The sequence below is a fragment of the Daucus carota genome, chromosome 5, assembly GCF_001625215.2.
Source record: "Daucus carota subsp. sativus chromosome 5, DH1 v3.0, whole genome shotgun sequence".
Lineage (NCBI taxonomy): Eukaryota > Viridiplantae > Streptophyta > Magnoliopsida > Apiales > Apiaceae > Daucus > Daucus carota.
In genome coordinates, this window is record NC_030385.2 from 29,784,668 (window position 1) to 29,810,692 (window position 26,025).

The 26,025-nt window shown below is 33.6% G+C and overlaps 2 protein-coding genes and 1 long non-coding RNA gene across 14 annotated transcripts; all 3 read right to left on the minus strand.

The window, feature by feature from the left end:
- Positions 1-153: 153 nt before the first annotated feature.
- On the minus strand, positions 154-9,575 carry LOC108220048 (uncharacterized). Of its 6 annotated transcripts, none has more exons than XR_010292403.1 (6): positions 9,370-9,574; positions 8,338-8,862; positions 7,105-7,370; positions 2,312-2,499; positions 1,818-1,868; positions 155-460 (listed from the first exon to the last, which is right to left on the minus strand). It is a non-coding gene; the product is annotated as an uncharacterized LOC108220048 (long non-coding RNA). The 6 variants fall into 6 exon arrangements; XR_010292405.1 differs by lacking the exon at positions 155-460 and adding an exon at positions 1,477-1,491; XR_010292401.1 differs by having other exon boundaries at positions 154-460; positions 1,818-2,499; positions 9,370-9,575.
- A 1,103-nt stretch (positions 9,576-10,678) lies between these two features.
- On the minus strand, positions 10,679-15,101 carry LOC108220213 (hypothetical protein). 7 transcript variants are annotated; one of them, XR_010283920.1, is made up of 5 exons: positions 14,913-15,093; positions 14,574-14,640; positions 13,120-13,733; positions 12,639-12,751; positions 10,679-11,004 (listed from the first exon to the last, which is right to left on the minus strand). XR_010283920.1 is itself a non-coding variant. In XM_064078819.1 (5 exons), the coding sequence occupies exons 3-5, from the start codon at positions 13,252-13,254 to the stop codon at positions 10,954-10,956; spliced, it is 267 nt and encodes an 88-aa protein (XP_063934889.1). In that variant the 5' UTR covers positions 13,255-13,733; positions 14,574-14,640; positions 14,913-15,093; the 3' UTR covers positions 10,679-10,953. The 7 variants fall into 7 exon arrangements, 3 of the variants coding, with proteins under 3 accessions (XP_063934889.1, XP_063934890.1, XP_017249403.1); XM_064078819.1 differs by having other exon boundaries at positions 10,679-10,983; positions 12,639-12,740; XR_001806699.2 differs by adding an exon at positions 14,443-14,482 and having other exon boundaries at positions 10,679-13,733; positions 14,913-15,100.
- Positions 15,102-22,046: 6,945 nt separating this feature from the next.
- On the minus strand, positions 22,047-25,106 carry LOC108221539 (uncharacterized). The gene is given in 2 exon segments (XM_064092869.1): positions 22,047-24,756; positions 24,758-25,106. Coding segments are annotated over 2 exon segments (2,946 nt in total). The 5' UTR covers positions 25,037-25,106; the 3' UTR covers positions 22,047-22,089.
- Positions 25,107-26,025: the final 919 nt, after the last annotated feature.

Here is a 26,025-nt window from a genome sequence, read left to right on the forward strand (position 1 = left end):
ATAATGTCGGCTGGACCGTCCATGGATTTTATCATCAACTTGATGAATTATGCAATATATGATCAGTTTCATTTCACATTAATAATAATATGACTATATATGCACATAAATAATACAATTAAAATTAGTCATCTCTCTCTCAAGTTATTTGAAAAAAATAATGAAGAACATACCATTTACTATATATACTTCATTACTTTATTCGTACAGAGCTTGCTCGAAAATTCCATAACATATATGGGACATTTAACTCGGGTTATTAAACACACACACCAAGACCCTGCTCTCAAATATACACACATATACTGTATATGGAAAATTGTAGATGATGACTGTCAGCAGGTAAACATATGAGTCAACAGAGTATGTGTTCATCTGACCTCGTGTTTGTTTCCAGGTGAGAGTTGTGGCGGATGGGAGATGGGGGGTTTCTATGATGAAATCCTTAGTGTAAAAAACCCTGTGCAGATACAAAATGACGATATTTTTCATGAATTAGGTTTATGATAAATGAGGGCACCAGCATTAGGGGTGAAAATAAACCCGTTCAACCCGCTAACCCAACCCAAACCGACCTTTTTTTAGGCCGATTAACCCGACCCGTTCAAAACCGAAAAATAAATGGGTTAATTTTTAAAAAACCCGATTAAGTTGGGTTGGGTCAGGGTTTTACAGATTTTAACCCTGAACTAACCCAACCCAACCCGATTATACATATATATATGTATATATATACATATATATATATATGTATATATATACATATATATAATATTTACATACCTATTTTACATTTTTTTAGTTTATCTCAATCAATCTTTAACCTAATTTGATTTATCTAGGGTGTGTCTATACATTTACAACAGCAATATGAATAATTTTAAATATCTCGATAACTATAAAATGTAAATGATGACTTTTGGAATTTGAACATGATTAATGATTTGTTAATGAACTGATATACACATTATAAATAAGAGTTCATAACTGGGTGTGTATACAACAATTTTCTATTATTTCACCATTGTTTAAATGTTTCACCAATGTAATAGGCTTCCCTCTTCGATCAAAAACTTACGCATCGACTGATATTGGTGAATGATTCATAGAAACTGAGTAACTATAAATATGTATGCCGACTGTTACTGGTTACCGGTGTGCGAGTGAGTTTTTTTTTTCCTATCGCGATGAATGACTAAATTTTTATTTATTATAATTTTCGCAAGTTTAACCCAAACCAATCCGACCCAACCCGAATTAATTGGGTTGGGTAGGGTTGGGTTAGATAAAAAATTTTCAGTTAACGGGTTAAGTTTTTATTAACCCGAACTAATTGGGTTGGGTCGTTTTTTTCCAAAAACCCGCCCAACCCAACCCAATTAATTCGGGTTGGGTCGGATTGGTTTGGGTTAAACTTGCGAAAATTATAATAAATAAAAATTTACTCCTCCACACCCTCATCCATTTGAGTTATTATTATATCTAATTGATCTGAGATGGGAAGGATTTTCATCAAATTTCAGATCATTTACAAATTTAGCTCATGTCATTTGCTAATATGATCAGCAAATATGGCTAGTATGACATTATTTTAGCAACTCTGGAGAAATTACAGATATATAAGAGCCAACCATGACAGACATCATTAACTAAAAAATAAATATACACAAAACACTGGTCAAATTACAATGGGAGTTGTACCTTACTAAGATAGCTTAGGTACATTGGATTTAACTTGTGGCGCAGGAGTTCTATGATAAAACTGGTGGCATTCTATATTTGCATAAGATGACGATGAAAAGTCCGTATTGTCGTACCTTTTCACAGATACGAGGAGGCAGCGGCAATAACACCTGGTGCACTTTCACCTTTTCAAGGGATGACGATAATATATGAGGGCATTTCGACCATTTAAGACTAGAGAAACTGAAACATATATGTGACGTGTAGTAAATACACACATGAATGAACTAAACAATCATAATCACATGTCTAACGTCACGCTCTACTAATTTTTAGCAGCTTAAGCAGATCAAAACCAGGCGGCTAGCGAGCAAATACAAAGGCTTCGGGTAAATTTGTCGGGCTGTGTCCAAGTGAGGACGATGCAACTTGGGAAACTTATAAACAAACAATCTAATTTCCTCATAAAACTTGACATACAGTCTTTCAATTGAATCTAGATTTAAACATAATATGGCACATCCTACTTTTCAAAATATTTTACAAAATCTAATATCATTATATTCCATGTTGGTTCCAAAACATTCCAGGGTTGACAGATATAACCTTCAGTAATGACAACGCTTACTTTCTGTTAGCTCCCGTCAGCTGCATTGTACATGTATGACAATTGACAAACATGGTTTCAACACTAAATCTAAGACCACTGTTTAAAACACGGACATGGTCACTCGGGGCATGCCAAATTGTTAAACTCAAACACCTTTGAAGTTTAAACATACTTGGCTCACCAGTCCTTGCACGTGTTATCAGCACCTGCACATAAAAAATAAGTGTTATTAGTCCTCCATAAAAAACAATGTAAAATGAAAAGAATTGCATGATATATATGTGTGATGTATGTATGTATGTGTGTGTGTGTGTGTGTTAACTTGTTTATGCTTTAATTACCAAAAAATATATCAATAATGCTTTACAATCATATAGTATTCACTTCTAAGACATTTCAGTATGGAAACTGAATCATGAGAATATGAATATCATAAATGCAGAGCCATACTCATAGTTACAAGGAAACGGGTAAGCTACCACGTACCGCGATCCAAATCGTTCGTACCCGAAACGCAAACGGAAACGTTCGGGGTCGCGACATAGATCGCCGGAAGTGACGACCCGTAAGAACACACTTCATTCTTCAACTGAACAATAATTCCATGTTTATGTCATATGATAAGTAGTTTATTTTATCAATAAATGTGTACTTTTATTTGTTATTCAACATCTTTTTCTTTAAAAAAAGTTATAAATGTATAAATTATCAACTAAAATTGTATATTATAATGGAATTTATATATATATTTATAGAATTCTTTTAAAAAGGACCAGTTGTACCCATACGTTCCATCGTACCCCTACGTTCCATCGTACCGGATTCACTAAAACTAATGTTCCGCGTACCCGATTTCGTTCCCCGTTTCGAATCGAACCAAGTCTTATGTAACTATGGCCATACTCGAATGAGAAGACACACTTCGACACTTATATTACAAGTAACCTAGGAGAGCACCAACTATGTATACTTGTTAAGATGTTTTATATAATCTTGTGCTCTGTACACAAGACATTTTCAGAACTAACTTGAAAAAGGGAACCCTTACTGAAGGAACTAGGCTCAACCATCTAGCTGATTATCCTAAAATAGCATTTGCTAAACTTATATGAATACCATTTTATATTTAAAAAAAAATAAGCATCTAAAAAACAGTGAACCAAAGAGTATATAAGGAAATTAAAAAAAAATCATCTACAAATTTCTGTTAGTTCTAAGCTTATAGTCTTACTTAAAAATAAAAAATACATCTCTCATACAGCATGTAGAGCAAGGATTTGCCCCTGATAAATCCTCTATTCAAGAATAGCAAAGTAACCACATTAAGCATTAAAAAAAAAAAAGGCTTCACCATTTTTTCTAGGTTTTTTAGCATGCAACCGGCGGTAAAATTAAGGCTCAACTGTTTATAGTACAAAAAAAACTGCACTACTGATTGTATTACTAACAGTGGCCATGTAATTCCTTCTTTAGCATTCAACTACCAAATAAACATTTGGCTTCCAGTCTCAAGCTTCCAACTAAATGGTTTCACGAAAAACATAGCCATTGGGAAGATATTTTAAACAGTATGAAGGATCCTTAAGAGGACCCAATTTCTTTCGTTGTTGACATGGGAATGAATGAAAAAAGGTATAGTATATTATATCATTCGATCAATGGAGCAGGAATCAGAAAAGCCTCACATGCCAAGAAATGTATAAGCACCCATATGTTATTCTGAAAGACTGAAATGTTGTTAAAACTGGAAATATAAACAAGTCACTTGTTGTATTAAAAATATCAAGAAAACATTTAAGGACGTTAAGATACTATTCACCTAGAATAGTGAAGAGAGGAAACCATGAGTAAACACAAAGAGCTATAAATCACGAGTGCGGGTGCAGGGATACAAAAATTCGGCCAAAAAAAATGGGGATTAATCAAATTAAAAATATATATCAGATTTTTAATTAATTAACAACATAAAGGAGTAACATTCAGACTGAACAAAATACATAAATTCATCATCATATAAAAGACACAATATCCAATACTCATTTATTGAATACATAAATATATTATATGTACTAGCTTTAAGATAGTGCGATGCACGGGCAATTTTCAACATTCACTCTATTGTTTATATTTTACCTTGATTTTATTTTTATCCATTATAATAGATCCAATTAAATTATTTAAATTTATATGCTTTTGTTAAATCTGTTAAAAAATTAAAATTAATAGGTCGAAGAGGTGTTATAATTAGAATGTGTACATATTTTTAATTATAATATTCGACCAGTTAAATTAAAATAAGTTTTAAATAATTGGATCCATCAAAATATATTAAAAAAATCAATAGGACCAAGATATGTGTATAAATTAAAATGTTCAAATGTATTTTAGTTGTAATTGAATTGGCCCATTAGAATAAGTTTTAAAATAAAAGGCCCGTAAATCGCCCTATAATATAACACCCGTTACATTAAAATAAGTCTTAAATAATAGAATCCATCAAATAGATAATAAAAGAAAATTGGGCCAGGAGATGTATGCTAATTAAAATTGTTAAATGTATTTTAGTTATAATAGAATAGATTTTAATAAAAAAAATCTTCTAAAATAAAAAGGCCGTAAACCGGCCCAAATACCAACCGAACTTTTAATGTTACGGCTTTCATAGTATAGTATACTATAGATTAATAACAATAATTTAGTTGCAACTTGCAAATATCAAACAAGCAATTCAGTTGCAACTTGCATCAGTCAAGTATGTATATAGGTATGTATATACATCAACAAACACGACAGCGCAGCATATAAAAATCAAAGTAGCTAAAGGTATCAAACTCGTATAGATATACATGTATACATACAGAGTCATATACAATACACAGTCATACATGTATTCGCAGGAGAAGAGGGCGAGAAGATTAGTGCAAGAAAAGATTACCCGAATAGAGATTTTACGAAGAAGATGAACTGAGGCGGCAGTGGCTGATGGCCGCAAATCGTGATGTATCGCCCTATCCTTCCAATTAGGGTTCAATTCGTAGTGTTTTTCTTTAAAAGTCAAGTTTTTTGTTGACTAAAAATTACGTAAAATGCCCTTCCCGTAAAACCCCCACCCGATGCGCTGGAATATGTCACGCACCGGTGAGCACTGCCGCACCAGCACCGCACCCGATGCGCAATGAACACCAACATGCTGCACCTTAGGGGGAACCATAAGGTATTTTCATGACCAACGGACTCTGATGATCTTTCTCCACAAATTATAAGTATAATATGGATTATCAACGAAAGGATATGGGTGACCTATGCCGCAATAGGCAACAATGTGTGTCATGATATCTTACGGTATACTGTGCCCGACACGACACATATCCGAGTGTTGAATTCAGCACTCTCAAAAAATTACGCACGGGTACAACGTACCCAAGTTTCACAAGTACGGGGACAAGGCAAATTAAGATTAAATTAAATAATATTATATGATAAAAATAAATTCAAAAATATGTTTTTACTCGCACTATATTTTTTTTACTAAAATACTTGAAAATATCATAAGTTTTCTAATATTTATATACAACCTTTTTAAATGCACTGTAAATCCTTGTTCCAAGTATTAATAAACATATAGATATATAATATAAATATATTGCAGTGATACGGTACATGTGGGTTGGAAATTTCAAGTATTAATAAAACATATAACAATAGTACGGTACATGTGGGTTACAAATCGCTCACTGCAATTATTAATTAAAAATTCAATGTGAACACAAGATTGTCTAGATACATTCGTGACACATTGTCCAGTTTATACATTATACTAGTACGTCATTGTCTCTCCTTAATATATATTGTCTTCTTCATGACAAACCCTAACTTATTTTATCTCTTTCAATCCAAAGTCTTCTCCTTATTCTTCCATTTTTAACGTCATATCTTCTTCTGTAACATATCTCTGTAAAATCACGAATTGTTCCTGCCGACAACCTTCAATTTTCTTGCACGGTAAAGAAGTGTTGTTAGGGGTTTCAATGGACAGATCCGACACATATATCCCACATGTTGTCTCTTGCAACGTGTCGTGAATAGGTAAATAAGAGGGCGTATGTGTATGCGTTGGTAATGATAGGTGATCAAGAGAGAATAAATGAATGATATTGTGCGCAGGTATACATCTCTATTGTGTACTGTATATTGTCTATTGTATATTCTTGTATCTGTATAGTATCTACAGTATCTGTAGAGAAGAACCCCTTCTATGGAAGGTGCTAACTTTTTCCCTAAAGGCTTCGACGTAACTATGACATACTAATGATGGCATACTACAATGTTATTCAAGAATCTTAACAATTCCCCACGATATGATGCAATTACACTCACACCATGGTTTTTAAGATGCCCATCACTGGATTAGATTGAGTCACAATTAGTTGGGGAGTTAAAATTTGTTACTAGATATATAACATTCCCTTGTGTGAACAAAGGAACGTCAGCTAGGTTGACTCAAAATTCGACTAAGGTTATCAGGTCAGATAACTGTATTAGCATAACTAGAACTGGAAGTTAGCATTAGGATCAAAACACGAAACTCGTGTGGAGATTCTTCTTTCCATTATAATTCTCTAAATGTGAAATGACCATATCATACCATGAACGTAAATTAAAACAAATCTACTTGAATGAACTGCCAACTGCAATTCCTCAAAGTATTACAGAGCGACCAGGTTACAAGATCTTTTCTCCATTAAAACTCAAAGACACAGATATTAGCTTATAAAGACTCCAAGAAACAGAAATAATAAAAGAGGAGAAACCTGAGGAATTGGATGAACAAGAACTTCTAAAAGTTGACTGATTGAAAAAATCTACAGAGCTGCCGAACCTTCAGCGTCTCAGGTTGGACCCTGAAGCAGCAGTTTTAACTAGAAGCTAATCAATCTTCTTTTTGATGGAATAGACAGAAGGCATCTATTGCTCTTTTTCTCTTTGAACAACAGGGTATTATCAATAATTCCGGTGCATGCGACAAAAAGTATCCAAACATATTTGTTTGCCGCACAAAAACAGCAAAATCACCAAGCTGCAAGTATTAATAAATAAGCAGAAGTTAGCTATGTAAAAGCAGACAAACTCCCACACCAATTCTGAATTAAATTTGACCAGCTGAAGTCAACTGTATATACAGAACTACAAAAACATAGTCACTTCCTATAGAAACCTGTCAATAAAGTAGAGTCTCCATGTGCAACCAATAAATTGTCAAGTATAGAGTAGAGTGTAGGCCGTAAATATTACTTCAAAGAATTATCAAACTAGCATTTAACATCAGAGTGTGAGTTGAAAAAAAAAATGTCCAATCATACAAATACAATTACAGAAAATTATATTCAATGCAATATTATCAGCACAGGTTCATGCTAGCCAATCAAAAAATTTATATCCAAATATGCCAATATAGAAGAACCAAAAAATATTCTCCAAGTAGTGCATCGACTCCAAAAATTATGTACCGAGAACAGATGTGGATCATTAAACAATAATGTCAACAGCTGTGTCTACATTTATGACCTTTACCGTTCAGATACTGGCCACATGCTGAAAAAGTGGAAAAAGATACTAGACTTTAGATTATTGTTAACCTAATGTAAGAATCAGAACCTAATAGTATTATAAGAATGATAGTAATACTTTTGGGTCTTATTTATTAATCAGATTGTTTTAAGGTACAATTTCTCGAATATGTCTAAACTATACGAACTACTCGCAGATAAAAGTAATCTATCACTTGAGACGCAATGCAGTTATGCCTAGTAAATAACTAATAGGGACTGAGGCAATAAAAGGGTTTTTTATCCAAAGATAAATATGTTTCAGCAACTAACAGAGAGTGCTACTATAAGCTCTGTACACATATTAAAAGTTGAGACATCTAAAATGACAGCTTAGTTGCAAGGAATACTACAGACATGTGTCTCAGTAAAATCAGGTAATCCATCCAAAATATAAATTTCTAACATGGTTAAAAATCATTAACAGTAACCCCATACCACTGCACTAAATAGATAGTTCTTTTCTGTGTGCATCAAATATGACGAAAGTGCGGCACACCCGCAGTAACTGATGCCACATCAGTGTATAATGACATTTGAAGAGCCAGTGGAGGGAACATACAGCTACGACAATCATACAAATACTGGCTTTTCTCTCTTCCAATGCTGGCAGCACCTGAGTAATTACTTCATGAACCACAAGCCTGCAAATTACTGCCAGAACACCACTGGTGGAATGCAGAGCTATACTTGAGTAGGCATCAAAAAACAATCAGACTATGCATAACATTCCTGGAAAATAAATAAGCAACATAGGCAAGCAAAAGGCAAAAATATTAGTTTACGTATAAATCACTACCCCCACTCAACATTTATTGTTCTGATTACGTAAAATCTGTATTACCAGAAACAACATAATTTACAACCCGATTTAAAGTTTGCCGGCCCAACTTTTCAGTAGCCTCTCAGATAATGCACTTCTCTCATTCAAATAGCAGATTAACTCGTTGATCCAGAAATTCCCTTCAACATTACAATTAGAAAGTAGTAATTACTGAATCTACATAAGGGATTTCAAATGATTTATATGCCCACCACAGATGTTCAACTTATATGAAACGAATTCCCGAATAAGAAGATCCCATTGGAGTTTAAAATACAGAAACAATTTCAACAAAACATGGAAACAGAACCCAGGGAACTACTCCCAGTATCTTAATGATTATTCCTAAGGCTAAAACTGACACATTAATCTCAATTGCTCATACTAGTTGTTTATGCTAACATACTATTTACTTCAATAATTTCGACAACACAAATATTTAGTACTATGCTTCAGGAACTCAAAAAGGGCATAGCAGCAAGTTCATCTTAACTTATGAAACAAAGCAGTAACACTAAAACAAAATAATAATTACAAGGCAGGGGAAGCAGTAATCATGGGATCCCTCCCAATTTGTAAAACGATTACCATAAACTACAAGCAAACAGTTCGATACATTAATTCGTTGGACAAATATGTGTGTTTACCATGTGACGGACGATACGATTGACAAGTATAGAAACGGGAATAATCCGAGCTAAATTGCGAGTCTGCATAGTTCTCATCCTCAATTTCACAAAGAATAGATCGATGCAGCGAGAGACAGCTACGCTCGCAATTTGGTACACACGAGCACACGAGACCAAAAATTCGGATTTGATTTTCGATATTGGGTACCTGAACGCGTTTAGTATTGGGTTTAGATTTTTATTTTATACTAGCCTATAACCTGTGCGAAACACGGGTGACTATATAATTTTAATTTGATTATTTATAAGTTTAATATTATTTTATTAGTGTTTTTTATTAATTAAATAAAATGGTATTAAATTATATTAATCGATTGGTTATATTCACTTTTGAAAGTTTGTCTTGTATATTATATTTCTATATTATAATATATTAGTATAAACAATCAATTTTCTTTCGTGTTTTCTTAATATTAATATATGATAATGTGGTTTTTGATTAATATTACCTCATATATTTCATATTTCATTGCATAGAAAAAATTTAGTTATATTATATATTGAGCTAAAAATTTTAGTTATTGGAAAAAAAAATTTAGTCATTTAAAAATTTTAGTAATTAAAATATTTTTATTATCGTCATTGATGGCGAGTTTCAGTAGCAAAGTTTGGGTCCATGCAGGTGGCTCGAGTAATGTTCTTAGGGAGGACATTAAACACTCTGAAACTACAGTTGTTTAAATTATTGTTATCTAGGAAAAGTCTTGTTTGAGACATTTTGTCATCTTTTGTGTCTTGTTTACCAAAGTAAATATAAGTCTATATTTGCACAGAAAGTTTTATCGTGTATGCAAACTTTGTTGGGCCTTATTTTCTTTTATTTTATATACCTAATCTTTTGCATCAGTATTCTGAAACTTGGATCAACCTGTTTGAAGCAGCCATGTGTGCCATGTGTTGCTGTTGGACTTTGCTGGTATACATCCACTTTGCATAACAAGAGAGTAACATTAAAGCATTTTGCTGCTAAAACAGCACCATGACAACAGCCATCTGACATGTTCTGTGGCAAAGCCTCTAGTATAAGATCAGCAATAGATGGGCTATTCATTCAACAAAGATCCATATACCCCATGTTATATCAACTTGAATGTACATGTTGATTCTATATATATAGGTGTGATCGAATGACATAAAAAAATTAAAGCAAAGCACAGTTCATTCCTCTTGTACTTTAATAACATATACTAAGTTTTGGAGCAGCCGAAGATATGTAAAATTATTCCACATATTAAATTGGATAACTCTATTAAAATGACCCTTACCAATAATAATAATAATATTAAGTGTCTAAATCACTTGCATTATAAGTCTTACATAAAAATGAATTGAAAATAATTTTACAATAGATCTAGATAGAAGTTAATGGATTGTGTAAGATAAGCCGAAAGACATCCCATGAGTAGAGCAACTTTACATTGAAGACATGTAAATTCATCCATCTGATCTGGGTGTACGGGGTATCCATCCGGTTTATAATGGCCGTCCTCATTTGAAAATTGAGCATTGCAGAATCCGGATATATGTGTCCGCCGATCTTTTTCAGAAATGTGGTACTAATATGGCTGTCAGCTGAAGTAATCAAATAAAAATCTGTGGAACTTAGTCAATAACAATCCTTCATGGCAGGATATTAGTTAGTTATATATAGATATTTAGATAAGTCAGATTAGTTTAAATTTGAACCAGGATATGTGCTAATTATGCTATATCTATTTTAAACACAAAGTTTTATAAACAGAATTCAACTGAATTTCGGATCAAACACTTTATGTGCTTCATTCATTCTTAGTTTTTTTTTATGATACACTCGGGATTTGCATAAAAGCTAGTAAGTCATCTTCGAGTCTCTTATTAAATTTTTTTTCAAAAAGAAAACACATCCTAACCTCCTGTGTCAAAATATATTCCAACCTAACCTCCTGTGTCAAAATATATTCCAACCCCTTGTGTCTAGGTCACATTACAGCATAAACAATGCCACAAGTTATTCACAAATAAGCCACCACACAAGAACTTACAAACTCTTTGCAAAAGAAAAAAAAAACCCTAAGTTTATAAACAAAACGAATACTCCGGAGTACCCTATCACTATAATACTCATTAAAACCCTGAACTGAACAATCTTCTGCCACAAACAACCTTAATCATAGAAAAACTGCAAAATGACATACTTGAACACGATGAAGGCAGTAGGTAGATTCAAAAAGCAATATAGACTATGCTACAACTTATGTTAACTGAACTCAGATCGGTTTCTTAGTTTTTGCAAATTTTAGGATTTTCATTTGAAAATTCGACACAGATCATGGAGGCTATGACAGCAAAATCCTAGTCATACAGAGTATGAAGAAACATATAGATATCTACATGTGCAACAGTGCTCCAGAAAATATAAATTCCTCTCTGCACTCTCCACACGTATTCCCGTATATCTAACACTTAGATTTTGAAGCAATTTGTGATGCATTCTTTTACTACACAGCAACGTCGGATGTATTCCAGGAAATAACAAAAACGGAAGATGAAAGCACTAGAAGCAAAGGAGGCCAGGAAACAACAAAAACAGAAGATGAAAGCACTAGAAGCAAAGGAGGTGGGCAACACAAGTCAGCCGTTACTCGAGAGTAAAACAGACTTTCTACTTAATGAGTCAGGTGCAGGCACATACTGGGAGTATAAGGAGTTAGCATCGGCCAAACTGGGGATCTCATCTCTGAATATTGTTATCTATAGCTGATAGGAGTGCCTAGGCATCTTAAAAACTGGGGATCTCATCTCTGAATATTGTTATCTATAGCTGATAGCCGATAGGAGTGCCTAGGCATCTTAAAAGCCAGATAATCTTTCATTATAGTATGATTATCGTGTGATAGTTTATACACATGTTTTGCTTGAGTTGAGTTAGTTGATTGACTTTGTTAAAATTGCTAGTTCATAACACAATTGAAGTGTATACATCACCATTCACCACCGATCTATACATCATCATCATTACATATATTTGAGTTAAGACTTATAACAACATAATTATAGAGCACAACACTACAAAAATTGCATTAGTTATGCATGAAGTTCCGGGCTGGCATTTAAAAAGATGCACAAACATAATTACTGCAACACACAACACATCTTCCACATGATTCAAACCAACAAACAAATCAGCAAGACTATATACAAAAAAAGAGCATGAAATCCATAACAACTTAAATCACAAAACAACTCACCTTTACGGGCAGCGTGAATCCTAGCGGAAGAGCAAAACAATGGTGCAAACAGTACTTTTTCCACATTGTTAACGGCCTATCGAAAGCTGAATGAATCCTGTTCTGCAAATAAACTACACCTTAAAATCAAAACAAAAACCTATGAGAACTACCTTTTAAGCTTTACATGCAAGAAGAGTCCCCAAGCCTGCGTCCAGTTTAAAATCCATACATAATAATTCTAAAAAAGTAATATTCCCACACTTGGCTCTGCCATGTGTCCCAAACCCATCACCGAGCATGTGTAAGATAGATTACAGCTATATATAGCGAACAATTGTCAAATAATTAAGAAAAACAGAAGCATTGTAGGTTGTATATACATAACATAATTTTATGAACTTATAGAGCACTTCAAAATTTATTCACCTTCCGTGTTTTTGGAAGAACAAAATGCTGAAGCAAGAATAAAGTTTGTCTGTTTAATTTGATAGTGATGTACCTTAGAAGGATACTTCTTGAGCCAAGACAGTCCAAGGACACTATTCATTGCTCCCAAGGATGGAATGTAGCTAACAATCTTCTCGCTTTCATGGGTCATAGCAACTACTTCACCATCCAGCGTCCCAAAAACCATAAGGCTGGAGTTAGATGGATGGTACTCAAACTGTCGAGGACGGAATGTCCTATCATCTGCGGATACCTTGCCTCATATAGAAAGAGGGCGCAAGAAAGGCCAAGCAGATGAACCTAATTTCGCAGCACAAAGGGACCTGGAATATATGTACTGAGAATTTCCTGAAGCGTAAAACGGCCTTCTTTTACATCTGTGGGAAAAACTACTGCTTGCTTCCATTTTACGATTTTGTAAGATACTAACCAGACTCTCTTCATTCTTCCTTTTGTATGGTAGATACTCAAAATTTTCTGAAAAAATAAAAGAACATTTTCTACACTCATGAAGCATGATGATCTCTGAATAATGTCGACTCCGTTGATCTCAGACTCATCAATTTCCATAAGTAATCTAACAAGTGGATTAAAATCCACATCCTTCACATCATCCATGCATATTACAAGGTTACAAACCTCATGATGGCTTTTCTTGACCTTAGCCTGAACCAGTGAACAAAATAAAATGATCAGGAAATCTGTTTCGATCAGAAGACACGATACAATGATCAAATTTCAATAGTGCAAAATCTGAGGAGGAATTTCCAAATGCAGGTCTTAAGAGATATGCAATCTCGAAATATCCATACGCTGGCCAAAATTACATATAAAAAAGTGAAAATTTCGGAATAATGTACTATTAAAAATTATAATATTTTCCATATTTTTCTTAGAGTATAAGATCCTGGAAAGGGCCATTTTCTAACATAGATGATAAAAGATAATTACTGGTACATATTGTACTTTTCACAGCTCTGATTATGGGCAAAACACCTTATCTTAAAAACTCTTTTTCCAGGTCTAAGAATATATCTCCTACAATATATATTTAGCTCTTCCAAAGTTTACTAATCTGTCCACTTTAGAAGAATATTTACCACTTTGTTATAGTCAACAGCCTATTTATGATAAGTTACTAAATACAGAAAGAGTTTTAGGAAGAACAAGGTCTATAGTAGATAAGAGAAGACAATAAAATCATACTAAACAGCAATGGAATGTGTCATACATGCCTACATTGACAACACTCGTCATTAAAGTTTGGAATGTTTCATCATTTGAATGCTCAAAGAAACTCTTTACCATACACAAGTTCTGAGGATCAATAAAAACTTTTCACTAAATAAAGTCCTGAATCTGACAGGGAATAAACCTTGCATAAAGTTCCGGTATACATAAACATCTTCTCCCACCTAAAATTACAACCGGAATTGAATTTAACGTTATGCAATACAGATACATCACCAGAAATAGAGAATAGACAGCAAAATCATCACTACCAACCTTAAACAATGCAAATAAAATTGATTTATTCGGTGGAATCCCTTTCTGATGGCACGAAACAATGTACCTAAATTCAAGAAATAGTATTTCAGTACTAATTCATAACATTACGTATAATTCTGCTAAAGGGTCTGTTTCAAATCAAACACTTGCAAAATTGATAGAAATTCGGTCTTGAAGCATCCTAAAGGCTAATAATATGAAGAACACAAATGGGTTGGCCTGGAATGCAAATTGAAGCGCAATAATACCCAAGAAATATACATATATAATCAAGCAATCACCCAAAAACAATAGCTAACAATGAAATTTAAACCCAGATGAACAATTAAAAAGTACCTTCGTTCAATGGTTTGGATATCAATAGCCATGCCTGATGAATATTTTTCCGATTGACCAACTCACATTTGGCTTCCCTTTGTTTTTGTGTGTAAAACCACCCTCTGTTGAGACTGGGAGGTGGAAATTAGAATTGTAATAGGAGACTTTTTTAAGTTTGAAGTGTAATAGGAGACTATTTTTAAGTTTTAGTATAGCAACGAGACGAGACAATAAAAAAAAGACCAAACCAAAAATTGTGTACAAAAAGTAGGACTACAAATTATAACTATGCTTATTATAGTATAGTATATATTAGCCTTTAACATGTGCGAAGCACGGGCGGGTATATAGTTCGTAATTTATTATTTATAATTTAAATATTAACATCATTTTATTAGTATTTTAGTATTAATGGATTGAATTTTAATTAAATTATATTATTCGACTGATTATATTTTCTCCCGTTCACTTAAAAATGAACAAACCCTGATACATATATATATATATAGAGAGAGTTACTCCAGTGAGAACTTCTTAAAATAAGAACCGTGAGAACTTTCTTAATTTATCATATTTTGACTAATCTAAACATCAAACTAGTTTGTGGTGTATTTTGTTGTTTGTGGTGTTTGTTTTGTATATTTTATGTTAGCATGTCTGCTTCATAGTAATCTTTTTGTGGTTTTCCTCTTATAATTTTAATGTTCTATAGTTTTTTAGATGATCGAATCATGGATTTATACTTGGTTTGGAAATTTTGTTTGGATTAGTTTGTAGATCACGTCGAGAATTGTAGCTTTTCCGACATGTTTTGTCTTAGTCAGATTTGTTATGGTTGACCTAAATATTGTTTTAGAATTAGGTTTCTTCTAAATTTCGATATGTGTTCTTGGTGTTCTTGATTGTGTGGGTATGTTTAGTGTGTGTTTTGATCTTCAAAACTAAAAGTTTTAATTTTTAACATGTTTTTGAGTGCATGTTTTGTTGATGATAAATTTGTTATGATTTAAATATTAATTTATATTTAATTATGACATTGTTTTTATATAAGATATATGTATGTGTATTAATGTGCAATAATTTTTAAATTAGAAAGAATTAAATTCTTCGGTTATTTTTTTTGAAAGGAATATATTTAGTGCAATTTATTGTGGTTTTTATTGTTGACTTTAATCGGTTTAAATGATAATTGTGCCTTGATTGAGGCGAATTTGTATCAATCATGGGCGGCCATAAATGATGGCGTATATTTCGGCTTGTAAGAAGCAATTATTAATTTTTAATTACTTTAGTGTCTAACCAAAGATCTTTCTTTGGTTGAGACTTTATTTTATTTGTTATTTTAGTAAATATATACACACACCCCCTTAGAAATAATTTATTTTTGGATATATTATCCTTTATTTTTTTATATATATTTTTTATATATGAACTTATGTTTCTTCTTATTTCGTTTGTTTTTGCAGGACTCTTGGTAGAGATTTATACGGTTTTTTCCTCTCAGACATTAAAGTATTATTATCTAAACGTCCGGAGACATCTTTGCATGTCTTTCGGTTAGATAGTAATCTTTTTTGAATGAATGAAATCCGTTGTAGCGGTTATTGTATCTCGAGATACAACTCATCTACGAGTATGTAGACCCTGACAAAAAAAAAACATCAAACTATTGGATACCCAATATAAAAAATGTATATAAAACTAGTCTCTCCCTAGCTAGTCAAAAAATCAGTGATTTTTTTTATTTTTTTTTCGGCTAGCTAGGTGGAGACCTTAATGATATACATTTTTTGTGAAGGTGCCCCTGGCGGAGCCCTTCAAATGAATGGAATCTTGATAAATTAAAAAAGTTCTCACGGTTCTCATTTTAAGAAAATTCTCATTTGAGCAAGTGCCTATATATATATATATATATATATATATATATATATATATATATATATATATATTAGGATTTTAGTACATTTAATCCGAATTTAGTACACGTAGATTTAAAAATAAAAAAATCTAGAATATTCTAATTTTTTCCAAACATAGCCGATCGTGTAATACTTTTGAAAGATTCAGTAATCTAATCAATCGAATTTCAACGTAATTTTGTAATCTTGATTTTTTTGACAACAATAACTTTTAATATTAGAGTTAGAAAGGGTTATGTAATGGTTATATTGAAATAGAACACGTTAAAGTTAAAAAGATTTGCCTCCTGGATCAGAGCCTGTCGCGCTTAGGTGCGGTTTACCTTGGTTCACGTAGTTTGTAGGCTATTGCGTGAGCTCGTGGGTTTACCCAGTGCGCACCCGAAGGGTAGCGGCTGCGGGTTCCTACTTTAAAAAAAAAAAAAAGTTAAAAAGATTTATACGAAGGTTTTTGTTAAAAAAAGATATTCAAAATTGTATATTTATAATTTTATTTATAACATCATTATAATTTTTTAATGAAATATTATATGATAATGTATTGTTATAAGTGTTTTTAGTATTTGAAACTATTTATAATACTAATAGACTCCACATTTGTAGATTTGTAGTACCAAAAGGAGAGTACCAAACCAAAAAATATAACTAAAACCTTGGACTACAAATTATACCTATGTTGGCTTATTACAGTATAGTATAGATACACGAAAGTACATGAATGTACACGGTATGAATATATTTATTAAAAAAAAGTATATGTCAATGTAAAAAATATATATATTCATGTATGTAATATGTATACATGTACAAATTTGTACATAATTGTATGCATATATAAAGATTTCATATATATATTTCATTATATAATACCTATAAATGTATATATTTCATTATATAATATATAATAAATATATTTTTTTAAAATATTTTAAATAAATTTAATTATTATATTTATATTAAATGTACACGAAAAGTACACGACACGTTTCGAAACGAGTACGGATTTGAGATTAAGTACACGAATCCAAAACTGCGTGAATAAGGAGGAGAGCTAATATGGCACTAAAGTTTGAAATTGTGTGAATAAGAGAAATTATGGTCGAATATTGAATTCAACTATGTTTGAAGCTTGAATTTAATGTCATCGTGAAATTGCAATCCCATCGTGAAACTAAGCCTTTGTGAGATTGTGGTCGAGGTTGCGTTGACAGCGTGATGAGAGAGATAGGTGTGAAAAACAAAAGAGGGAGATGGAGAGGATGAAGGAAAGAGAGAATTGAAAGCGGAAGAAGGGTCGTATATTTGAAAACGGGAAATTGAAGAAGAACGAGGCGAGGTAATAATAATAAACAGGTATTATATAATTGAAAGAGTAAAGTAATTATAGTAAAATTGTAAATATAAGTTAAAAGTTATATATATTTGTAAATTTCTCTAAATCTTATGGTCAGCGTCACAAATTCCATCTTTAAAAATCATATTTAGACTGCGCTTCAACTTATCAAATATCAATTGTGCCTTCATAACGCTATTACAAATCATATTTCGACTGCGCTTCAACTTATCAAATATCAATTGTGCTTTCATAACGCTATTACAGAACTCTATATGAGATTGTCATCTCATAAGATTCCTCAAATATCACAAATAAATCTAAGACCTGTTTATCAGTTTTTTTATGTTGATATATTGTGTAGGATAAGATTCACATCTATTGTAAGGCCTCTAATTAGACAATAAAATTTTATGTGTCATATATTATTTTGGGGTTGTTTATCCTGTGCCCTCAGGGCACAGGTTAAACTGTAATAATTATACTCTTTTTCTACGACTACTCCTCCTCTCTCCTGCTTTTCCAATATTTCGTTAATTAATGTTTTGTATATTATTGTGTTTTCTTCTTTAACTATATACTTTACTATTTTTACATATTATATTTAAAAAATATTATTTATAAATTATAAACAAGTTTAAATTTTATTAAATACAAAACAAGTTTTCATTAATTTTGTCCCACAAATAATAACAAGCCCCCCTGCATATACACTAATGTTTTAATTAAAATCATCCAATTTGATATTTAATAAAAAAATTAGTTAGAAGGTGATTTTAATTAGAAAATTAGTGTATATGCAGGGGGGGCTTGTTATTAACTAATTTTTTTTTATTAAATATCAAATTGGATGATTTTATTAAAAATTAGTGTGTATGCAGGGGGGCTCGTTATTATTTTTGGGATGAAATTAATTAAAAGTTGTTTGGTATTTAATAAAATTTTAACTTGTATATAATTTATAAATAATATATTTTTTTTAAATATAATATGTAAAAATAGTAAAGTGTGTGGTTAAAGAAGAAAACACAATAATCAAGAAAACATTAATTAATGAATTATTGGAAAAGCAGGAGAGAGGGAGAGTAGTTGTAGAAAAAGAGAGCATTTATTACAGCTTAACCTGTGCCATGAGAGCACAAGATAGACAACCCGTATTATTTTTTATTATAAAGTGCTTCTAAATTGATCTTATCATTTAAAATTTTAAAATTTATCATTGGGTAATAACCTTTTAAATAAGAAGTTGCTTTTTAAAATTTCAATAAATATGATACTAAAAAAAATCAATAAATATTTCAACTTGAATTTTTTATTCAAAAAATGAAACATTACACTCATTCACGAAACAAAGCACGATTTAGTTAACAAACTACATAAAACCTTAAATTATATAATATTTATTGTCAATTTTTTTGAGTAATTTTATAACTTTAAATTATTAAAAATTTACTTTCCAAAAACCATAAATTTTGATGAGAATTATTATTAAATGTTCAAAGGAGGAGGAACTAACTAATAGGGAAAAAGCCCGTTTCCAAGCCTATATATACACAGGTCTTTCAAACAGCTTTCCGTTCTTAGTTCTTAGATCAGCTTCTTGTACACATGCCCATTCTTGAACTCATAGAACATTCCATAATCATTTCTTTCATCCGCATTTCAGTTCGATAGTGATAGGACACATAAAATTCTTCAAACTCTTTCCCTTTACATTTTTTCTTTTTTCGCTTTTCTTGATTTCTTGATTTCTTGATTTTGGGTACCCTCTTTTTTGATTTTAAATTCCAGCATTTTCTTGATATGTTTAGTTCTTGATCATGATTTTCAATATGAAAGGTTTGGTCAAATTTGCAGAAAACAAAAGAAAGAATGTCAGAAAGCTCGAAGATCTCCCCAATCAGTGGCGGATACAGGATTTAATATATGGTGGGTCACTAATCCGACCTTTCATCCTGTCACTACTCAACAAGCAAATAAAGCAATGAATTTTATTAAATTATTCTACTGTGACATTTTCACAAACACCTTGTAAACTCAATTTTTTTGTCTCAGTGTATATTTTTGGAAATTTGAGAAACCCAAATTTAAGCAAGACAATTTAGACAATGTATATGTAGAATTTGAAGGATGAATAGATGGATTTTTAAATTAAATCCGATCATTGGAGTATGGAGAAGTGAAGCAGGCGAGCAGTATGAAGTATAGAGTCTAATATTTGTTATGAATGCTGCTGAAAGACACACATATGTATATTAGAATTTTATTTTTTTTTTTAAAATAATGGTGTGTCACGTGACACACCATTCCATACTATACATCCGCCACTGTCCCCAATGATGTGATCGAGGAGATCATACTAAGACTACCCACTGAAAAATTTTCTAGAATTGTCCCTTTTATGGGACTTGAGAATCTTTCTTATTTGTGTTTGAAGAATTTCGAGATTCAATGTAACAAAAGATCTTCAAATTGTTTGTTGGTTGATGTGGAAACTATAAATTTAAGCAGATATATTATATACTCAGGTGAAAGGGAGATAATCAGGGTAGTTGAACAAAGGAAAAATGGGGCTGTTGACAGGATTGTAGTGGGCTCCTCCAATGGGCTGATCTGTGACGTTACTATTAATTTTCGGTTGAGTGAGATTGTGGTGCAGGTAATGAATCCACTTCTAGTCACATCTGTGTTGGTACCACAGCCCACTTTACCGATTAATGTGGAGAATTTAGATGTTTTTGGTTTTGGTTGCATGGGATTTGATTTTAAAATCATAAGAATTGTCCAAAGTGGAGAAACTGGAGTCGAGGTTTACAGGTCTTTGGAGGGTAGGTGGAGTCAAATCAATGTTGCTTGGCCAGTGTTTTCTAACAACATTGTTGCCCTAATGGATGTCCCTTTGGTGCCCTTGAAAATAAGCACGGGTGTGTCAACCATTCGTATTGGAAAGAAACTCTACTGGCTAGTAAAAGAGCATGCACTGGATTTGGTGAGAGGCGTTATTTCGTTTGATTTGGATAATGAATCGTTTGAAGTCGTGAAGACGTTTTCAAGTCAAGATGTTAATGAGGGATCCGGCCTCAAATTAGGGCTCTTCAAAGGCCATTTAGTTGTAGCAAAGGATAACGAAAGAGGTGGTTTTGATCTGTGTTCACTTGGTTCTGGAAAGTGGAAACGATGCAGCGGTTCTTATCCATTGCAACCAGCATATGTGTTGGGGCCAGACCATCAAATTGTTGGGCCTTTTCCCCATATGGAGACGTTGATCCTCAACTCCAAACGTATGCCAAGTGTCATTGCTGCCATCCTTTCATGATTGGATTTATCAGCATGATCAGACATTTCAGTCACTAGTGAAGTTAGTTTTTTGTTCTAGCTTTGTGTCCTGCTAGTTTACTAGTAGTCCTAATTCTTTTGTTCTGTCAGTGTCATTATGGAGGTTTAAGTTTGTTCTTAAATGCTTGAGTCCTATTGAGGATTTCTATACGGTTACTTGACTTGATGGTTGCGTCTGTTTCTGCAATGTAATCTGTAAATGATAATAGCTGTGAGAAGCAATAGGTATAACCCTTGTTACTGTGTTCCATATTAAGATCTACTTTATATATGCATACATCTAGTTGCTGTTTGTTTATATGCAAACAATCAAAAAAGCTCACACTACACAAGACACTTTATCTATACTAAAAATATACTCGAACAAATAATGCCCGCAAGAGATTTGAGCATGTCCAACACAAATAAGATCTACTTAAACTTAATCAATCGCAAGATCTACTTGCGTGTATAATTAATGATCTTGAAATAATGTTAATATTCTTATACAGGGGTATAAATAGGCCCAAGACCTGTCTGCTAATAAGGTAAAACCATCCATCAGCTAAGAACATAAGTTCAATGCCATAAAAGTTTACCTGTCAGTAAGTAAAAAACAATTCTGGAATTACACAAACATACTCAATTCTGTCCTACTGTAAATGTTCCGCTCCTCATCATCAAGTCTAGGATAAGCAGCCACGAGTGCATCTTGAGCGCCAATGTAGAGTGAGTTGTAGAACTTCCAGTATACTTGTCTAACCTTTCTTGCTGGATGAAACAACCCCTGTAGAGTGTAGTTAAGTACAACAGCCGCGCCTAATGCAACCCTCATCCCCTCAATGGCTTCCATGACAGCATTTATGACATGCGGTGAAGTCTCAAATATGTTGGGCCAGACGTAGTTCATCAAGTGAACCAAAGCATCCTCACATCCCAGACCAGCCACACCCAAAGCCATGTGCTTGACGGCTGATGCAGCGGTCTGCCTGTGAACCACATCCCTATCCATAAGAGCATCTACAAGTAATGGAGTCACAGCATATATGTAATCTTTACCCATTTCACCAATATACTCGAAAAGAAAGGAAAGGGATTTCAGAACACCATTCTGCACATTTAGCTCAGGAACACGATACTCATTCATCAAGGCAGGTAAAACCGTGAAGGGTGAACAAGTTTCCGCAACTATGGCAATTGCCACAGTTGTGCACACGCGATTCTGGCGCTCCTGAACCTTGAGATTGTTCAACAAGGTTGCCAGAACGTCTTGTGGTCCAATAGCTTTTGCAATGTACCCAAAAGTGTTCACTGTAGCCCGACGAATTCCCTTTTTGTGGGCTTTAAGCATCTCAAGAAGCTCAAAGCATATCCTCACCCACTCCCTTGCAGGAATAAACTCAGCTCCACGATCAGCAATTCTACCAACAAGATCAATACAGTTCTCCTGAACCTTCTCATGCCTATTCTTCAATATTGGGGTCAATCCCGGAAGCAAATCTTTGATTGGAGGAGTCATTTTAGACATACCAATAGTATTCACAATTGCTTTTAGTGCTCCAAGTAGTGATCCCAACACTTCAGGATATTCTTCTCCTAAATGCTCATACAAAACAACCCCAAGATGTCCCATAAGCTGCTCTTCCTGGCATTGTTTCATGACCACTGCAACCCGTGTGATGAGATCTGCTGCATGCTGTCTAACCTTTGCACTGTTGTTGTTCAGTCGCCACTTGATTGTACCACATATCTGGGGAAGGTAAGGCTTCACCCTCTTCCCTAAGGAATTCACAACTGCACTGAACCCATTAAGCATCACATGAGCATCAGCACCGGTCTGTTCTTGGAATGCATAAAGAGTACCATCAATTAAAAGCTCTTCCAACCGATCATCAATATCAGATGCACCCAACTCTGCTAAAACCTTCTCGATTGTTTCCATAACCATCTCCCTATACGGTTCACTCTCATCTTTAAGGTCCTCCATTATTCTTCCAACAATATCAGCAACTCCAACTTTGTTTCCTAGTTGAGCAGTAGTCTCAACAAGCTGTTTATAATTTCTACGATCCAAGGCCATCCTTCGAACCCAAAAATTGCGGAAAAATTCAGGCAATATTTCACTTCGAATATAATCAGCCTCTACACCTTCAGTGCTCACACACTGCTTGACCACTTTTAACACAATCTTCTTCATTTCCTCATCGGGTGACTGAAACTCACGTATCAAGATAATCATGACTTCTTTTGTATAGTAACTTGCATACACTGCATCCATTAGTGGTATGATGAAACCAATTGCCTTCAGAAAAGCAGCCAAGACTTTCCCACGGTGTGACCTAATACCCTTCCATAACGGCTTCAAAACTGAGTCAAAGCTCTCAATACCATACGGAGCAGAGGCCTCCGCAAGAGCTGCTAAAGACAGGGCCGTGATAGTTCTGACCTTCTGATTCTCATCATTTAGACCATGTTCAACAATTCCTACAAAAGACCGCAAATGAGGAAGAACTGCACAGCCTATCAGTATAGCAATTTGCTGAACAATCTTAATACCAGTGTGACGAGCTTGCCATGACTTCTTACTTTGACATACAGCTTTTAAGAATGGCAAAATGGAAGGTATCCCTAGTGCAGAAGCAACAACACTGAAGGCTCTCGCGGTGGTGTTCCTCACATACTCATCAATGTTATCAATATCAGGACGCATTGCAGCAATCATTGTGGGCAGGCCAGCTGCTTTGCTGAGATTGGATATAATTTCTCTTCCCTCCACACGAGCATAATAGTCTTGATCAATTAATAAAGGCTCAATCACCACAAGGATATTGTGTACAAAAGGACGTACCAAGTGATCCAGTTGATATAATACTCTGTCAATGACCTTGACCAAAAGATGTCTCTCCTGATCTTCTAACGCGGGTTGCATGAGAAGCGGGAGGATTTGACTAAACAATTGGCCTGCACCAAACTCCCGGGCCTTATCAGTAAGCTGTCTGAAAGCCGTTTTACGCTGAGCAGGTGTTCCATTCTTCACCTTAAGCAACAATTTCATGATTTTCCGCCCTTTCTGCTCATCAGGAGACAGTTTTTCTTCTTGCTCTTGTTCATTAAGCAGAGCTCCGAAGTACTGGTAATCTTCAGGCTTGATGAATGGCAAACCACCTGGCAATTCTTTTGGAAGATCGAATTGCTGACCCCTGTTCTCTTCAGGGATTGCATAAAGTGGAGTTCCCATGGGAGTTGGCGTGGCAATTAGTTTCCTAACAGGTGTTCTGATAGGAACATATGAACTCGATCGGAGGATCTAAAATTGTATATCCTTCCTGAGGGAACATTGAGTCTAGTTGTTCATCACTCAGAAAGTTAATAGCCCCGGGAGTTGGGGTAGCAAGTCCGACTCCTCCTACTGGGGTCACAACTGCTGGAGTTGCACCATCTGAATCATCCCATCTTGACCCTTGACGATTCGGTGTCGGGGTCGACACAGCATCCCAAGGAGTTGCACCATCTGAATCATCCCACCATGATCTCTGACGTTTCGGTGTCGGGGTCGACATAGCATCCCAAGTCATTGGAGTTGCTCCATCTGAATCAACTTCAGGAGTCTTGTCCCACCTGGATGTCTCTCCTCTCTTTCTTTTCAAAACCTCCTTCATGACTCACTGCTTGCTTAACTTTTTTTGTCTTGTTATTCAAGCTTATACCTATGATTCTGCGGCCCCTGCCCCTTTCTTTATATAGTAGTCTATACAGACTCCACAATTCTGATTCATAATCGAATTATCTTTTTCTTCTCCGTATCGGATTCAATTTCTATGCTAAATATTATTCCTACTTGGATTCATGCAAATTTACATCCTAGTTAAGTCCTTTTTTTTTTACTTATGTTACACGCGTTTGAATCTTAAATATTTTCAAATATTTGATTCAATAATTTAAATCATTTTATTCTAAATAATTGAATCTAGTTAATTAATTAAGAGTAGGATACAAATACATAGTTTATATTAATATATAATCATATTAATTGAATAATTCTTTAATTAAATCAATTTGATTTCTAATTAAATAAATTTACCTGAAAATAATAATAAAAAATGACTTTCATAATTGATAAAAAGGCCAGAAATATTTTAGAAAAGGAATTTTGTATTCTTTTTTCATAAAACAGAAGTTCCAAAACATTGTTGCTAATAGTATAGTATCGGGGAGATTAGGAGGGATTAACTTGTTTCTAGATCAACTTAATCAAGAAAAAAGTCTACACACCTGAACATTTATCAAAAAAACATTTCCGATTTGGTTAGAAATACGATTTTAATAAAAGTATTATATTATGTATAAAATGGTTGGAGAAGTGAAAAATAGATATAATTTTAATATGAGGTAAACTTAATAACCAATCAAAATTGGTTAAGAGAATTTTAGCAAGACCTTTAAGAAATGTTTTTTGGCTTAAAATAGAAACAGGAAAGTATTTTGAATGTACAAAAAGAAAGAAACGTTTTTTGAAACAGAGAGCTGGTGTTTATAAAACCAACCTATGCCAGTTTTAGAATTT